The sequence below is a fragment of the Hippocampus zosterae genome, chromosome 19 (genome assembly GCF_025434085.1).
Source record: "Hippocampus zosterae strain Florida chromosome 19, ASM2543408v3, whole genome shotgun sequence".
Taxonomy (NCBI): Eukaryota; Metazoa; Chordata; class Actinopteri; order Syngnathiformes; family Syngnathidae; genus Hippocampus; species Hippocampus zosterae.
The window spans coordinates 973,694-991,516 of NC_067469.1; the positions used below are offsets into that span (position 1 = coordinate 973,694).

The following is a 17,823-nucleotide window of genomic DNA, read 5'->3' on the forward strand; positions in this document are numbered from 1 at the left end:
TTCATAAAACGCCTTCCTTTTTGATACTTTTTATGAAGACTACAATTGATTTTTTTTTTTTGGTTTGCTTTTTTTTTTACCCCAGTTGCTGTTCTTCGGTACATCCACGATAAGCAATGTTGTTTAAAAAAAAAAAAATGTGTAAGAGGCGTGTGCTGTTTTTTTTTTCTTGCGGATAATAAAAATGCTCAACTCTGTGCTGTTTTAACAAACCGTATGTTGTGTTTTGTGGTTCAGAAGGTGCTGTCGAGGGTGCTCGGTGATGCGCCGTGGAAGTTTAGTAGGCCAGCCCCCCCGTCTGATTGTGTGTCGAGTTCAGCAGAGGATGATTTCATTGCTCACTGCGCGCATGAGTAACCTTTCTCTGCTGCCGGTCTTCCCCCCCCCCCCCCCCCCCCCCCCCATATGACTCGCCTAGTGGCCTACTGTACGCTGTTGCTGGGTAGAATTTGTGCCCCAAGTCACGCGAAAGAACCGGACGCCGCAGTGAATGTCTTCGGATTGAGACACACGTTCCCAAACAGACATGCGGATGCTGCGAGTTAAGAGGGGGGGCTGCAGCGGGGGGACGCCGGAAGCCGAGCGTGCGCCTTTAAATTCTGTGACCCACTTTTCACAGCTGGGGCTGGCTGGCCTTGAATAATTGCGACTGCAAGGTGAATGTGAGCAGAATAGCTAAGGATGGGAGACCCCCCCCACCACCCCCCTAGCACTTGCTTCAGCATGTTTTTTCCAGTCAGCTGGCTCGACACTAGCAGAGTCCTCCAGTCATTTCCTGGGAAATCTTCTGTCTCTCGCCCCCCCCCCCACCCCCCTCCATACCAACCCATTCCTCCTGCTGGATTCAGCGATCCATCACCCCTCGCAGGGAGGAAGGCGAGACCGCGTGTGCCGACGAAAAACATGAGCTGCATCATGCCAACGTAAAATGTTAAACAGTCTGCGCATCGGAATTCATTGTGACTCCTTCTGGTGTGCGTGACTTGTCAAAAAAACAAAACAAAGTAAAATCCAGTCACGTCGACGAGGAAAAATGTTTTCCCCAACTATCATTAGGGATTTTATAAGATGAGTCCATTTTCGTAGAGGACAAAGAACATGTGCCTGTCAGGGTAAGCGGATTGTCTGTCTATGTGGGTTGCTGCACCGTTTGTGTACAAATAGAAGTCAGCTCGTGTATAGGTGGTTTGCATTGTATGCTAGCATTAAGCTAATTTTTCAGACAAAGTTACGTGGCTTTCTTCGATACAAAACATATCAGTCTTTGTCTTTCCTGTTTAGTGTGACAGTAAACTTCACGCGGCAGCCACGATAAACAATTTGAGGCGCCACTTTGGGGGTTGGAGGGGGCTTTATTACCATCTGCCAAAGTGCCGCTTGTTGTCAGCTGAGTGGTAAACGGATTTAATGGCATTTCTGTTCATCTGACCCCGTTGTTCATTCTCTGGGCTACGCAAGGCCCGCACATCGGGACCTGGGGGCCAATTTCTCTTCCACGCGTCCGCCTCTCGCTCGACGGCTGGAATTGTCCAAACAGCTGGTTGCCATGGTTTCCGTCTGTCCGCGGCCAATCGGTGGCTGTCTCACAGGCGGGTTCACAGGAGGCTAAACCGACACAGTCGAGCATCGATATGAGAGATTAGCATTCAGCCAGGCAGGCAGGAACGCTTAAGCCTTACTCGGTTATGCTCGGCTACTCGCTTTTAATGAACTCAATTTAAATTCCGACACCGCAGAAGGAATTACGATTGAAATTGGATGTTCCCCCCCCCCCCTGATTGACAGAGAGAGGTTGGTGTATTGGTGCCAGCTATATTGTGGCAAAATAGGAAACATAGTTTAGTCGAAATGTACCCTTCTAAAAGAGGTTTTAATTTTCATAACTATGCACGTAAACGCGACTCGAATGAATTAACATCGTGTAATTTGGGGTGCAATAGTTCATCAACTGATGAGCAGGAGAACTGAGTTCAAACCAAAGTTTAGAGCGCCCCTTGCTGGAAAGAAAAATGACTCCAATGAGATTTCAACAATCGTTGCTAGTCATTGTAGCTAAAGGTGACAAAATATATCCAATTTAACCCTTTCATGCACCTTGTAAGCTGATAACCTGGTACGCTGTCTACTGTAGTAACCTCAGCACTTTATATTCTGTATTGACTACTTAGCGTGTTTTCGGCAGCAGACGCGTTGCCGAACACAGCTCCAGTTTGTAAAAATGAAGGGCTGCATATCAGAATCTAACAGTGTTTGGTCAACACTATTCTGTGCATCCAACACAACTCAATACAGGTCTGCTTACCTTTTTGGCTTTGATGTGTTTTTTTTTTATCTTCCACGCCCAGAATGCAAATGATTGGCCTTTGCGCAAAGCCACCACTGGCTCGTTTAACAACCCAGTCTACCAACCCCCACAACCGCATAAAGGTAGTGCTCGTAAAGATTTGACTGCATCCTGGAGGCAGCATTTCATCTGCAAGCCACCTAATTACACTTATCAATTAACGTAGAGGTGTGGTGCATGGTATTGCCAAACACCGACACCCGCCATCGCCACGTCGGCAATTTGATGTTCGCTGCACAGTGTAACACTAAATCGACAACAAAGGAGCAAATAAACGAGTTAAGACGTGACAGTTTATATTTGTTGACAGTTTATTTGAAGTGGACACAGTTGGATGCGCTTGTTGCACATGTTGTTTCTTCCTATTTTTTAAGTTTAAATCAATTCTGAAAGACATAGTAATAAGAATGACAAAACATTTTTACCCCACCCTTTGATGGCCTCATTACATCCAGCGTTACTGATGTATATAAATATAATAAGTTGACGCTGAACGAAATGTAATTTAAGGCAACAACAAAACAGCCAATCACAGCACAGCCTGCATTTATCACGCCCCTTCAACGCCAGCAAAACAGCGAGCCCAGAGCTGCATTACCAGCTGTATGCCTGTAGATGGCAGCATCACAATAGCAAACACAACAGGTAGTTTGGCCTCAACACCTTTCCCGAATGTCAAGCGAACAAAACGACCATTTTTAATGAGAGGTTAGGTGCGACAAGTGTTCCAGGGTGTCTCAAAATCTTTCAACACGCAGTGTATCCCCTTCTACCTGCGCCTATGAGAAGGTGAGGGAGGCGGGGAATCCTTGCGGTGTTCCGGGCAGAGTCCCGGGCCGAGTGACGTCAGGAGAAATGGCGGACCAGGATGGCAGCGACGCATCCCCTCCGGCGTCCCAAGGTGAGTCTCGCGCGCCTTAAACTTGACAAACTCCCCGAAAGAGCATCGACGGTCGTCTTCAAAATGAATATAAATTGATGAAATATGTATATCGGGTTGTTTTGTTGCGTTTGAACGCGGACGGAACTAATTTGAAGATCCAAAGTACAGGAAGAGTCCACCACTGTGTGGCCGGTCACGAGAGAAGGATTAAGAAGAAGAAGGAAAAAAACCAAACACAATCCTGCCTTTATGTTGAAAAAAGAACAATTGTGGTTTTAAACGTTATAAATGTGTTCGCTTTGCTTTGTGACCGCCGTTGTTGATATTTTAAGCTAACCCGGAGGTGCTGGCGCACACCTGCCGCTGACAGTTCGACTGCACTCGGCTTAAAGTGACAGGTGGAGTCGCAAGCAGTTTTCATTTATTCAACCCGCGAAAACTGCTTTAAAACTTGCTAGTCGCCATTTTGTGGCTGTTTTAAATTGCAGAATGTCCTTTAAACCCCGATACTCTATGTGAGTGAGTTTATGTCTGAGGGAAATTATATATATTTTTTATCCACAGGCGCGTCTGTCAAGGTTGAGTATTTTTATCAACGTCGAGACACTTGGCTTTTCAAGTGTGTTTTACAGTTTGTTTTGTTTCGTTTCGTTTTTTTTTTTTAACTATTTGACTTAAATTGGCAACCAGCTGCCTTCCATTGGCTATGACCACCTCTTGCTGCGCGAGACCTTCTTCCTTGCTTACCCAATTGGAAAATATACCTGATAAAATATATTTGCCGGTGGCAGTAAATGTTTGGATTGCAGTTGACGACTAGAAACGTCCACGGCGCCATATGTGTTTGAACATAATCACCCCTTCTACCCCTTCTTCTATGAAGATGCAGCGCTGGCTGATGAATCTTAATGTTTGTTTTCTTTTCTCCTCTCGCATGCACACGCCGGTACAAATAGTCCCAATGTTTGCGGCATCGTCGGTCAGGCCGCTAATAATACACATGTGGCGATAGCTTGGCGACCTTTTGGTTCCGATCCTGTTGCATTTGCCACGTTCGGCTTTAGAAGCTCCCTTGTGCTCACCTCCCTCCACTCCGGTGAAGTGTGCACACAGAGTGTGCGTGACATAACGTGCAAATAGCGCACACAGGTTGAGCTACCGCAACAACCTTGCTGCTCCTCGTTGATAAATATTGAATGCGGACGGACGTGCACCACACTGCTTTTCAGTTGCCGTCAAACGGTTAGCTTGATTGGTGGACCGCCCGTTGGAAATGAGCAGCGTTGAGCTTGAGGGCACGTATGCCGACTTATTTATTTATTCCAAATGGTTATTGTGGATGTAATGCGCTGAGATTTTTCTTGTAAATGTTGTCAATACAGTAAACGTGCTTTTAGTGATTTTTGTAAGCTACATTGAGAATGTCTCGGGCTGTCCTGTTTGTCAATGCTCGTAGATGTTGTGTGAAGCACATTGCCCGGGAAATTTTATCTTCCTTTTTGACATTTTCTGTCTGGATGCACTTTTAAGGGTGCGTGTATTTGGGACAGAGAGTCATGGAGGCAAACGGGACTGGTGGGACATCACGCGAGAAGTGAAGAACCAAACAAGAAACACTTTTCTTTGGCTTGTGGATTAACTTGTTCTTTCTAAGCCTGAGAGAGCTCATCCTTGGACGAGACTGGGCCAGGCCAGGCTCTCTCTCTCTCTCGCTCTCTTCTTGCCCGAGCGAGGACACAGCACAGTAGTTTGTCTCTCGTCACACGCTGTACTTTGCTCCTTTGTCCGTCCTCTCAATGTGTTTATTCGGGATGGCGTTTCTCGCGCTTCCTGCTGCCTCGGCCAAAGTGCAGCAACGTTCCGCCCGGAGAAAGGGCCCGTGGCGGCGTCGTCGTCGTCGTCGTCCGGCACCCACCGGCGCACCGCTGGCCTGACGTGGCTTGAAGACTGAGATGCCACGGCGTAAAGGGAGAAGAGCGGGAAGAGGCGAGGGCTCCAAACCGAGGCCGAGGAAGGGAGGAAGCCGCTCGGCTGCCCCCGCACTCTTCACCATCGCCGAAGAAGATGATGAGGGTCAGAGATGGAGAAATGGTACCGGGAGCAAGGCCAAAGGTATGACTGGAAATGAAGATTCCTACGTGACGGAGAGAAGGCACCGATATCTGGGTCAGGGTCAGTCGAGGGAGGCCCACCATTGGAAAGGAGGCTCAGTCCAACTATTTTATTACATCAATCTTTTTGCGTGTACTTTTTGTTCTGACAGATATATACTGACAGTCCAGCTGCAATTGATTCAGTACCCCTGAGACGGAAGCGAAAGCTGCTAATCATTTAAAAACTGACCGCATGAGAAACGCGGAAAGAAACGGAAGAACAAATCTGTGTCACTCTGGATGGCAGTCTTGGGTCTGGAGCGGAAGACTCTCTCATTCCCCGTCTTCCTGCTGGTGGAAGACTTACCTTAGCATTAGCTCGGGCTAATCCCTTCAGGCTACGGGGGACGGCAGGAGCCACGCGGCGCCTTTGCTCGCCAGCCACCGGCCTGCGCGGCGCGGCGTTAATCGCTCGCTCTTACCGTTTAATCTGACTGCCGGTGAATGATGAGATATGAAGGGGGCGAGGGGGGGAGATGCACTCACACATGATGAGGGGAGGGAGAGCCAGATTAAACTCTCCCGATGTGATTCACTCTGTGTGTCATTGGTAGAAAAGGCACAGCGGTGGACAAGGGCTTCGGAGAGTTGCCGCAACCTCTCAACTCCCAAGGACAGCGACAGTGATCCCAGCCGACTTCTTTTCTCTTGGCGCTCCGGTGGCTCCTGCCCCCCCCTCCCACCCCGCCCGCCCGTCCACCCCTTCTTGGGATTTCTGCCTCTTGGCCAACGTGGCCCTCGTCGCGCCATGATTTCTGGCCGCACGATTATCTTGTCCTGTTGAGGATGCCTGCCACACGCGCGGATGTTGACATTAACCCCGCCCACTTTGACTCGTACCAGCTTCATCGGGTCTAATCAAACATCGTACCTTTTGGAATCGGGATGCAGAATCCAGGTAAAGACATATTTGGGTTCAGTGAGGATGTGCGTTGGACTGGGGGTTGGTGTCAGCCAAGATCCTGGGGCCAAATGTCGCAAGGTGGGGCAGCGCCTTATATGTTGCTTTAAGATGTCGTCAATATTCTTGCGTTTTGAGACAATCCTTCTCCGACTTCTTAAGCTTCACTGTGGATTGTTTTGCATGTCCATCAAAACGGAGCATTGTTAGCCATGCAATGGCTAACGTTTCTCATGTCGCCTCACTGTCATTGTGCTGCGTTGTGGCAATTTGTCGACATTCAACACTTTGCCATTCACTCATTTGTGTCCGCTGAGGCGTCTGCCCCCCCCCCCCCCCCCGGCACACATTGTCCTCCTGACCCGACGAGCGAATCTTTTGTTTGAAGAAAACGATGTCGCCGGAAAGAATAGGACGACGAGACATCATCCTTGTAACTGGGCCCAGCCCAACCTTTCCTGTTTTACCAAAAGCCAACACGAAACCGGTTCCAGTGTTGGAACAAGCACCCGAGGCGGTGTCGACGTGTTACTACTCACCTCGCTGCGAGTTCCGCAGATGCCGGCATTCGATATGCCTTTGCATTTTTTGTTCACCACGTCCTTTAGGGGGGAAAAAAGGTTAGAATGCACTTTGTACTTGAACTTTGTAGGTCAGATTTATTTTTCTCTGGCAGCCTGCCTCCCTCCCGCTTTGATACAAACACGCAGGACTTTTATTTTTACCATGTCGCTTGTTTTTTTTTTTTTTTTAATTCTGTGATTTGAATGAATGACGAATTCCCCCCTCACACTTTGTTCTGCTTTCCCAGATATTTGTTGACTGTTTGTTGCCGGTCTGCGTCTCTTGTTGCAGCCTCCTTCTATAAAGCGGACGACGGCAGAGTGTCTTCTTCCCCCACCCGGCCGAGCTCGTCGCTCTCCGGACAGGTCTACTCTCCCACCCCGTCGGCCACCGGCAGCAGCATCAATAACAACAGAGTAGCACCCAGAATAGGTAAGATGCTAACATCCAATGCATACACAGACATGACTCACAAATAGGTTGGTGAGATTAAAATGAGGCAAACGCCATACCCACGTTTGGGTCTTGAGGAAAAGCGTAGATTCTAATTTTGCCACCATACAGCGAATCAGTCCGGTGTAAAGTGGCCGTCCACCATTTTATGGAACAGAAAAGTATCCATTGCATGATGCTTACTCCCCCCCCCAGTTAAAGCACTCAAGTCTGTGAGTCGTCCATTCAAATTGAACCAGAATATTTTTCAGTGCATTCTTGTTTGCGTTCCAGACTCTTCTCTCTTCAACAAAACCGATGAGAGGCTGAGGCTGGCCCGAGAACGTCGAGAGGAACGTGAAAAGCAGAATGGTGTGTATTGTTCTTTGGTGTTAAATTATTATTATTATTTTGTATTATTCGACTGCAGCGGCCAGCGGAGGTATATTTGTACAAGTGAACATTATTATTTATGGAGTTGAAAACAATGTGGACTGAGTCAGAGCTCACAAGACAATTACAGAGGGAACTGACAGTTTTCGGATTGTAGTATGAAAATGCAGCCAGGCGCCCCATTGCCATGGCAGCCACATGACATCACGTGTTGGACACTAGCATGCCTGCTGCGATGCTTTAACACGTTTCATGCTCGCGGACACAGGACATAATGTGACACGCGTGTGGCATGACCGTGTTGAAGTCACTTGTTTGGTTGCCGTAAATATTGGACGGCGGGTGCGCTCGCCGAGGGGGCCGAAGGGATTTGCTGCGCGCTAAAGCCAAGTCACATGATCGGCAGCTGACCCATGACACGGCCGCTTTAAAGCCCGTGCGGAATGCATGTCTGCTTTTCGTGCCCTCGCGTGATTTTTATCTTTTGTTGTTGTTGTTGTTGCGCCACATGCTAGCCGCCAAGGAGGCTCAGTGGCAGGCGCGAGAGGAGCGCGCCAGGCAGCACTACGAGAAGCACCTGGAGGAGAGGAGGAGGAAACTGGAGGAGCAGCGGATAAAGGAGGAGCAGAGACGCTTGGCTGTGGAGGAGAAGCGACGGCAGAAGCTGGAGGAAGACAAGGTGGTCATGAGCACCAAGACGTTGCCACTAATTGCTACATTTCCTCAAATGGTGACCTCTGAGCTCATCGTGCACTTTATATTGACTGCATTGGACTACGCCATTTCGACATATATTTTTACCGTTATCGTCAAGCAAAAGGTTTTGTTGAATTGCAAATGGCTCGATGTGTGAGACTGCATTAAAAGGTTGCGAAATAAATCTCCATTGCGCTTGTGAAGGTTCGTCATGAGGCGGTGATGCGGCGGACGATGGAGCGTGCTCAGGCGAGCAGACCCAAGCACAACCGCTGGTCCTGGGGTGGCCCGCTGCATCCCACCAGCCCCATCACGCCGACCGGTACGCTACTTGGCGTCACGCGTTCACAAATCATTTCAGCGATCGGGATGTTCCTCCACTTTTCCTGCGTTCAGGGCGTTTTAGTTTGAAAGCACAATATCCCCTTTGTGCCAGTATTTTCCTACCATGTTTACATTTGAACTTGACATTTCCGCTGTCTTTCTGTCTCCCCACCCGTCTGTCTCTCTCTTTCCTTGTTCTTCTGCAATGCGTTGTCCTCCGCTCTCCTGGTCCAGGTTTTGTCGAGTCCGCTCGCCTCTTTCCGTTCGACCTTGCTGGACTGGAGCACGTGCCGAGTGCTTTCAGTGTCCACAGTGGACACCGTATGAGATCCCAATGTGAATATTCTAGTGTCACATCAGCTAGTGGCCCGGGTGCATGGACTTTCATCACTGGCGTGCATAAGTGGGGTACACGCATATCGATTTTTAAATGTGAGCGACGCGCACGTGACTTCTTAAAAAAAGAAAAAAAGAAAAATCGTCATTGCCAGTCTCCTCCCACAAACCAGATGACATTTGTAATACCAACACTGACCTGCGGAAGGCAACATGATGCTGCACGGTATCTACAATGCTGTAAAATGCAGTGAAAAAAATGGAAGAAGCCAGGCTAGCTGCTGGCTAACGAGATTACGGTTGCAAACTTTTATATTAATTTATTTTTTTAAAGTTGTGGATTTTAATGTAGCCCGTATTTTTCCTGAAATTGGTTAACGAACATGTATTTATGCTTTCTTATATTCTGTACTCATTTCTCTCATCTCAAGGAAGTGAAAATGATCGTCGGTGTGTGTGTACCTCGTTTTAGCAGCCAGGCATTAGCGTACATGTTGGCCAGTTTTAATGGCGCAATTGGTGTTTGTGACTTTGCATCCAGAGATGATCCCTTATCCGTTAGGTGATGCGGCAGTCACGTTCACTCTACTTTTTTGCCTTTTCCAAACATTCCTTGCTTGAATTTTAGTCTAGTTCCCCAAGGAAAAGCATCTCTTTCGCCTTCTTTTTGTCTTTGAAGAGTCTTGACTATTTTGGCTGCTTCCAGATGCTGACAGAAGGTCGGTGTCCACAGTGAATTTATCCAAACAGCACGACGCCGTCATTAGCAAGCGGCTGTCCTCGTCCTCCGCCACACTCCTCCACTCGCCCGACCGAGGTAAATCCAATGGTAAAAAGGGGATTTTCAGTGACACTATTAACTCGGTGATGTATTTTTACCCCCTGGGACAGGTGACAATCTCCTTTTTTTTGTCTTCAAAAAATCATCCACATTTAGCCCTTTTGTTTCTATGGTGGGCCTGAGATATTTTGTTTGCAATCACCTGAGACTGATTTGACGCCATTTTGTCCTTTTTTTTTTTTCTTTCCTTTTTTGAACGTCCATATGCAACTGATACAGGGTTACGGGCAAGAACAACCTCCACCCCTGTCATAAACAAAGCTCAGTCCAAAACCCGTCTGTACCAGGGGACCACTTCCTACCACAGAAACACAGGTGTTTAATGGCCATTGGGGAAAAAAAAAAAGAACACGGGCTGGAAACTGTTGAAATCATACCTATTAAAAGAAAGGGAGATTCCTAATTGAGGGTGGTACGATTTGTTTGGATATCTGAGCTGAGCAGTTATTGGAAGCTTTGCAGAATATCTTTAACCGTCATGTATTTCTGGAGTACATTTTGAATTGTGTACAGAACTACAGATGGGCTCACGTTTCAAATGCACTGTATGTACAGTATGCATCAAAGCGTCCACCCACCCGCCGCCTGACCCCTTTCTCTAATCCTCTGTAGGATAATCTTTTTGTTTTTGTGGAAACACTCGACACCGTTTGTTTTATCCGGACGGACGACATTTTTGCACCGGTAAAATTTGTCACCAATTTCTGCAGTTTCCAGCCCAATTTAATCTTTGCCTCCACGCTTCAAGTCTGCAGCCTTCATTACAAATGCAAGCTGATGTCCAACGCATGCGGCTTATCGAGCTAATTGCGTGCACGTTTCCGGAATGAGCCTCACAATTGGTCCTTCCTGCCTTGAAGTCATCTCCACACTCTTTGTCGATTTGCATTTGGTGTTTCTGCCCTCCCTTTTCTGAATGCACTTCCTTTGTTTGCTTTTGGGTTTGCGCTTGACTTTGTCCGGGCCCTCTGCTGGCGGGCGCAGGTATAGCTGGCACATGACAATCAGGAGCACTCTGGCTGAACTGGGCCTCGACTATATTTGATCTGCTTTGCCTGGATGCAAAACTAAATTTGTGTGTGGCGGCCACTCGTGATCAAAACAACAACTCTGCTTGTGCGGACGCAGGTCCTCGCCGCCTTCCCCTGACGCTGTGGGAGAGCAACATGGTGAACCGGCTGCAGCAGCCCACGCACTCCTACCTGGCACGAAGTCGCAGTGCCATGAGTCTCTCTGGAGAGCACGCAGGTAAGCCACGAAAGCCACGCCCCTCCCGTCACCGGCCAATGGGAGCCGTCCGATCCTCATCGACCGCAGCAAGCGCCGTCATTATTGTTGACATGTTTGCTCTTTTGACCCGCACGCTTTTCTGTGTTAATCAGATTAGGTGTGATTTAAAGCATTAACACTGTCTGAAACTTCCTTCACCAGCCTGTATCAGGCACACAAAGCGCATACACACCCACACACACTTAATCCGTAAGTTGTTCCCGACTGTTCGATTTCCTCCTTTCCCCGTAAAGCATGAATTTCAAGTGAAAAGTTCACTCTTGGACCTTACCGTTCAGTTGATTAAACAACTCACCGGAACTTCTAGTTGAGTTGAACTATACAACATGAGCTGTGATGAGTCATATTTTTTCTTTTGGGGGGGGGGGTTTCCTTGTCCATTAATGACTTAGCGAGCTTTCATGTCCGTATTCAGATCACAGTGTTTCTTTTGTTTACCGTGACTGCATCTTGAACTGACTGTGGCACTTACACTTTTCATTTCCTTCAAACTTTTCTGCCTCCTTTACTCATTCCCGCTCCTTTGGCCACTTCCTTCAAATGTTTCCATTCATTTCTCCCTGCTCCCGTTTGTTCATACCACCGTGTAACCCCCCCCTCCCCTGCTCCGCCACCCGGTCCGTCACCTTAGCCATGCCTGTGTGTCCTCGCTCAGTGTCGTGCCACCCCATGGGCTCCATGTCATTCAAGACCCTTCAGGCCCGCCCGCTCTCTCACAGCCGCAGCCACGACCGCAGCCTCTCCAGGGAGACGGCCTCGTCCGTGGCCGCTCGCAGGAGGACCACCGGGACGTTAACGGTGGGTGGGACACCGTCGCCATATTTGTCATTCTTCTCTGGACTCTCTCACTTCGGCACAAAAGAAGCGATGGTGTGACATTCGGCAACACCCACACTTGTCCGTGATCTTGAGATACCATTGACATGACTCACCAGTTCCTTGAGATACAATTTCAGAATGTTGGAAAAAAAAAAGATCATCAGGCAAAGTTTACTTGCATTTCCGATTAAAACCTTTTGGTAAAAATGTCTTGACTGGTGTGCGTTTGGGGAAACCTTTCACCCTTATGGCGACGTCATCAGGGGGTCTTCAAGTATTTTACTGCTGAGTAGTCATCTGCGATGGGTCTCGCACACCGCGACTCTTGACAATGTTTGATATTCCTATGCAGACGCCGCAGAAGAACCGCGACTCAGTCAGGAAGTCCTGGAGCAACTTGTCGCTGCCTCTGGGTCCCTCGCTTACCTTGCCCCTTAAATTGCGATCCTCATCGCCGGTCAAAAGGAACGCAAAAGTTGCGGTGCTCTCTCCTGGAAGGTAGTACAGACATGAGGTTTTTGGGGGTCAATGCGGTTTAAAGGGAGAAAATTGTCCACAGTTTCAAGGAACGAATATACAGGTGGTAGGCCAGTGGAGGAAGCCTTGCACACCCCAACTCTTTCACAAAAAATGGTTGTATTCTGCAAACAGGCCCCCTCAGAGGGTCACAGGACGCCCTCCGACCCCCAAGATGCTTAAGTCTCCTGCGGCAGAGGACCCCGGAAACCTGCGCCCTATCCAAGTCTCGCCCGAGATTCCGCAGCCGCCGGCGCCCGGCAAGACCCAAGAAGCGGAGGACGAGCCGGTTCTCAGTCCTCCGCCGCCAGCGGAACAAAGCAAGACGGCACAAACGACAAGGACGGCACCCAGCGGTGAGTTCTTGGTGACAAGGAAAGGTTGATTTGACTGACACGAGGTGATTTTTTTTGAAGCCGGGGTTTACTTTACTTTAGACGCAGCCCCGAAGCCTTCTGCCGGGACCACGGATCGAGAGGAGGCCAGCCGCATCCTAGCTGAGAACCGGCGGCTGGTCCGCGAACAGAGAGAACGGGAGGAAGAGGAGCAAAGGCAGCAGGAGGAGCAGGCCAGGTAACCATGATCTCCGTTTAAGGAGACTCTGTTTCTTCTCTTTTCCCCAAGGGTTGACATACTTTTTCTTTCCACTGGACCTATCTCTCTTCAGGTTAGCCAAGGAGGAGATGGCCCGTCGCAAGGCCGAGGAGCGAGCGAGGCGAGAGGAGGAGGCCCAGCGGCAAGCGGACGAGAGGAGGCTGAAGGAAGAGGAGGAGACCAGGATGGCGGAGGAGCGACTCCAGCAAGAGAGAGAGGAGGCGGAGAGAGTCCAGAAACAGGTCAGACATACGAGCCGTGACAATGAAGAAAGCGCTCGGGACCTAAAAGCCGTCCTCTCCGTCCGTCATCAGCGGGAGGAGGAAGAATCTCGGCAGAAGGAGGAGACGGAGAGACTGAGGCAGGAGAGGGAGAAGCACTTCCAGAAAGAGGAGGCAGAGCGGTTGGAACGCAAGAAGGTGAAGCGCGTGCGCGCCTTCAAACATCTTTCAAACGGGATCCTGATGTGCACCTCAAAGATGGCTTCTTGTTCTTTTCCTAAGCGGCTGGAGGAGATCATGAAGAGGACCAGGCGGTCTGACACCGCAGACAAGGCAAGCCAATGACAAAACGGGCCACAGCGGACCAAAAGTCCCAAACATGTCGCTCAAACTCGCTTGATGAATTGAAACGCGGACTTTTCTAACTACTGGCTCTCCACCGAGATGCAACTCTGTCTGCTCACATGTTCTTTTCCATTCCTAGAAAGAATCCCCCAGCAAGAACACGGACGGCCCAGGTAACTTCAACCCGGTTTGGTTAATGCATTCGCGCTGAAATCCACCCGAATCGCAAGACCGCAAACACCAGCATATTTGCTTGTTTGGTATCCGCCAGTGGACGCCGCCTCTCCAGGCCCATCCCGTGGGAATCCCGCCCCGCATAGCAACGGTTGCCAGGCAGACAGCAACTTGAACGCCGACACTTCGACGCACAACCCTCTGATTCAGAGGTAGACTGAGATGCAACCTTCTACTCCAGACCTTCAACGTAACATCCTTAGCTAGACCGTATTTCTTCAAATAAAGATACTCGGTCTCACTTGACACAAATGACCACCTGACCTCAAACTCACTCCATTTGGGGGGGGAAAACAGGTGCTAACGGATGGATTTCCACCAATACATGCATTTGTGCTTATTTCCTTCTTTGTTTTCCAGGGAGAACGGAGCGTTCGAGGAGGCGCTTGAGCCACCTTCGCATTCCAGGTTGAAGGAAGACGAGCAGCGGCAGGAGGACGAGAGAGTTGATGTCATGGTCTTCAGGGAGAACGGCTTCCCAAAGCCCCTCAGCGCTGGAGTGGACGATATAACAGTCCAGCAGGGAGCAGGTCATTCAATGTTTGCGCAAAGCCGTTTTGGCTGTGGAAAAGCGTAAATGCGATCACCGTGAAAGAAAATAATGTCATCTAGAAAATGGATGGAAGGTTCAGGCTCTGACTTTGGTCTCATTTTCTTCTTTTCCTTGGTTTAGACGTCGCCTGATTGGGACAGGATGATACGCACGCCCACAAAGAACCAGGAAAGAAGACGCTTGGATGCAGAAGATTACGCGAAACCCAACAAAAGGCTCTTAAAGCATCGTAGCCGTCCTCTTGAACTGCCTGCAAAGAGACGACAACATCCATGTTTCCCCTACGACGGTAACTCCAAAGAGCACCCTTCAAAATGGGGTGCTCTTATTGAGGCAGTGTTTTTTTGGCGGGCTGGGGTGGGGGGCGGGTGGACACAGCCCTCTCAGAATCAACCACCAAAGGGGAAATATGAGATTCACTCCAACAACAACGGCAAACTGAGATGAGTTGTAAAATCTTTAATTGTGAAACTTGAGGTGTGTTTTTTTTGTTTGTTTTGTTTTGTTTTCCCCCGCTTGTTTGACAGGTAGCGTCAGCAACGCGGGGCGAAAGCACAACTTGTTTGGTTGGAGCTAAAGGCGTCTGAAGAGGTTTGTGTCAGGTACCATATTTAAGAGGCTCTCCTATTTAATAGAGATTATTGTGGGGTGAGGCGCTGGGTTACAACAACTACTGATTTATTTTGAAGTTTAATTGCTGTACATCTGTTGTAGTTCAACTTCCGCCGAGCTCGCGGGATGTTTAATTTTGCAGTAAATCTCATTCCTTTGATCCGGAGGGAATCTTTTGGAATACGTGCTGATCGTTGTTTTCGGACGCCTTACCGTGTTTAAAAGTAAGAAGATGGTCGGGAAATAACCTTTGCACTCAGACTTGCGTCTCATGCAGGACTGCTAACGAGGACGCCGATGATGATTGGAGCTCACAAATGTCTTTAACAGAAACCCGCACAGACTAAATTATTGCAGAATAGCCATTGTATACAGAACAGTCACTATATTTTCCTACGAATTACCTGAGTAAAGAAAAGAGCTGTATTGTTGTTTGAAAATAAATTTCCTTGACATGTTACCTTATCTGGTTGCTGCTTGTTTTATAACTTTTTTGTTACCTCATTTCTTCACACATTAGCAAAAGGCGCATTTACTCAACTGCAGTAAATCCGGCATCTATGACTCAAGTGGATTGATACACCCACCGAGAAGCTTGAATGATTAAAAAATGTCAAATATGAAAACAAAATATTTACATGAACCAAGTGCACGGTTTTCACACCCTTGGAAAAAATGAAAATGTCAACTAACGTGCGCACACGTTTGGAGCTGTTCACAGGGAATGGGCGAGGTCGAGTCCCCCCCCCCCCCCCCGTCACCAGTAGAAGGTCCGGGTGAGGAAACCGGCGGCGGCGTTGAGCCAGCTGCCGCTGGCGTCGTCCTTGGCGGCGGTGCGCGATACGGCACGGTCCGCCGCCGCCTCCTCCGGCTTCTCATCCTCGGGGAGGTAGTCCGGGAGAGCCGAGTCGCGCGGCGCCACCGCTCCCGAGGCGCTCAGTGGGATGAAGACCTGAAGGAGGAGGAGTGAGAACCCATTGGAGCTTGGGTGAGCCGATTATTTATTATTTTTTTTCTCCCCGCTGAGTCGATTCAGAAACTTGTGCTCAGTAACCCACAGTACAATAACTGAGCGCTTTTGCCTGATTGGCAATGAAAAAAAAATGTGAGTGACCTCATCTCCTGCCTCGTTCTTCACCACCTGTTGGGCAGACAGCACTTTGGTTGCGGCGATGGCTGAGGCCAGACTCTGCCGACGTACAAAAAAAAAAAAAAGACATGAGTAAGACTTCCACTGAAAGCACCCCGAGCGAACCCGTCAAAGGCAAAGTCCCGAAGCGTCACCTCGGTGGGCAAATCGGAGCGAATGCGGACGGTGCATCTTTTGGAAGCCATTTGGAAAGTGAAGCTGATCACTCCTCGCACTTTGAGCAGAGCCTCCTCGCACAAGCCCCGCTGGTCCTACAGCACAAACGCAACACACGTTTTTTTATGAAGAAAAATAGCAGTTTTGTAGAATGTATAAATATTATTTTTAAAACTGCTGATCCAGTGTATTGACTATATGCATTCCTGTGTTGAATGTGTGACTAAGGGGCGTGGCCTTGTGAGTAACATGTTTGTCTGCATGGGACTTGTGGCTAGCTCTTGAATACTTGATAGAATGGTTCTTCTATCAGTTAAGCCATCAATTATTTGACTCATCGATTGAAACTTTATTTTGCATTGTTGAAACGGTACCCCTAAAAAAAAAAAAAAATCTGCACGCGAAGGGCCCCGTCGAGGGTCAGACGATGTGGACTCACAACGCTGTCCAGGCCCTGGATATGCAAGGTGACACACTTGGCCTTCTTGTTTGATGAGTTGAGGAAGAACTGTGACTTTTTTGTCCTCTGCCTCTCAGGTGTGCGATGGACAGGAAGAGGAGGCGCCACGAGAATTCCATAGACCTCCTTCGCCAAATTCGTGATGTCCACACACAGCTCGTCCCTACGTGAGGAACGAATCTTTATTTCGCATGTTAAAAATTCCCAACTAGTACCACACATGCGTCTCGATGATAAAAATAAGGAAAATCAATACAGGTCGTCACCTCGTCACAAGGTTCTCCAGGCTCACCATCATCCCCAGCTCGTTCTTCATGGTAGGAATGTTTGGGGACAACTCTGCCAAGTAGCGGAGGGTCTGCAAGGACCCAAGTCGGAGCGAGTGTCATTACTTTGAACGAACATCGGCTGTTGGGGAAGTCGTATTTCCCAAGGTCGCCCACCTGGAGAGTGGCAAGCAGAACATCGGGGCTCTGGTGGTCCAGAAAGAGGACCAGCCCGGGTAGGCATCCTTGGTCCTGCACAATGGCCTCTCGGTTCTGGGGTTCCGAGGCCAAATCCCGCAGCTGACTCACCACCGACAACGCGTCCATCCCCTTGAAACACCTTTCGGGACACGTCAATCATACGTCATAATCGTGGGCACGTTTGTCGATGAACCGCAATCCAAAAGCGAAGCGCGAGCGGTGCGGCTAACAGAACGAGCTAATTCCTTTCAACAATTACAAAGGCGGGTTTGAGATCTTCGTGATACTTACGCCAAACCTTAAAGCGAATACTAGTGGTGTAATGAGTACCGAAAGAACACTTCAAGTTGGCTTTTGTCCTGTTTTCTTGCATAGGTCAAAACGAGACTCGTGTCCGCAAACACACACACACAAAAAAAACGGGGTAGGAGGGACGATCACAGTTGTGAAAGGCGATTGGTCCACCGAGGTAACGTGCCGCAACATCAGCTCCTTCTATTGGCTGCCACACTTTTGACCAATCAGACACTTTGACGGGA

At 48.9% G+C, this 17,823-nt stretch overlaps 3 protein-coding genes across 11 annotated transcripts in view; 1 reads left to right on the forward strand and 2 right to left on the reverse strand.

Annotated features, from left to right (window-relative positions):
• cd2ap (CD2-associated protein) overlaps window positions 1-17,823 on the reverse strand; it is a 157,567-nt gene that overhangs the window by 19,072 nt on the left and 120,672 nt on the right. The window lies entirely within an intron of this gene.
• map7b (microtubule-associated protein 7b) lies at window positions 2,979-15,511 on the forward strand. Of its 9 annotated transcripts, none has more exons than XM_052052977.1 (20): window positions 2,979-3,245; window positions 7,137-7,277; window positions 7,572-7,649; window positions 8,186-8,349; window positions 8,571-8,688; window positions 8,925-9,026; window positions 9,733-9,843; window positions 10,087-10,182; window positions 10,996-11,115; window positions 11,789-11,955; window positions 12,329-12,474; window positions 12,628-12,848; window positions 12,930-13,065; window positions 13,160-13,328; window positions 13,401-13,505; window positions 13,590-13,640; window positions 13,792-13,825; window positions 13,924-14,038; window positions 14,247-14,416; window positions 14,560-15,511. In XM_052052977.1, the coding sequence occupies exons 1-20, from the start codon at window positions 3,200-3,202 to the stop codon at window positions 14,568-14,570; spliced, it is 2,301 nt and encodes a 766-aa protein (XP_051908937.1). In that variant the 5' UTR covers window positions 2,979-3,199; the 3' UTR covers window positions 14,571-15,511. The 9 variants fall into 9 exon arrangements, with proteins under 9 accessions (XP_051908937.1, XP_051908935.1, XP_051908933.1 ...); XM_052052973.1 differs by lacking the exon at window positions 2,979-3,245 and adding an exon at window positions 4,975-5,339; XM_052052974.1 differs by lacking the exon at window positions 2,979-3,245 and adding an exon at window positions 4,977-5,339 and having other exon boundaries at window positions 11,813-11,955.
• On the reverse strand, window positions 15,165-17,735 carry armc1l (armadillo repeat containing 1, like). The gene is made up of 7 exons (XM_052053006.1): window positions 17,576-17,735; window positions 17,261-17,423; window positions 17,084-17,175; window positions 16,797-16,980; window positions 16,336-16,452; window positions 16,166-16,240; window positions 15,165-16,003 (listed from the first exon to the last, which is right to left on the reverse strand). The coding sequence occupies exons 2-7, from the start codon at window positions 17,408-17,410 to the stop codon at window positions 15,809-15,811; spliced, it is 813 nt and encodes a 270-aa protein (XP_051908966.1). The 5' UTR covers window positions 17,411-17,423; window positions 17,576-17,735; the 3' UTR covers window positions 15,165-15,808.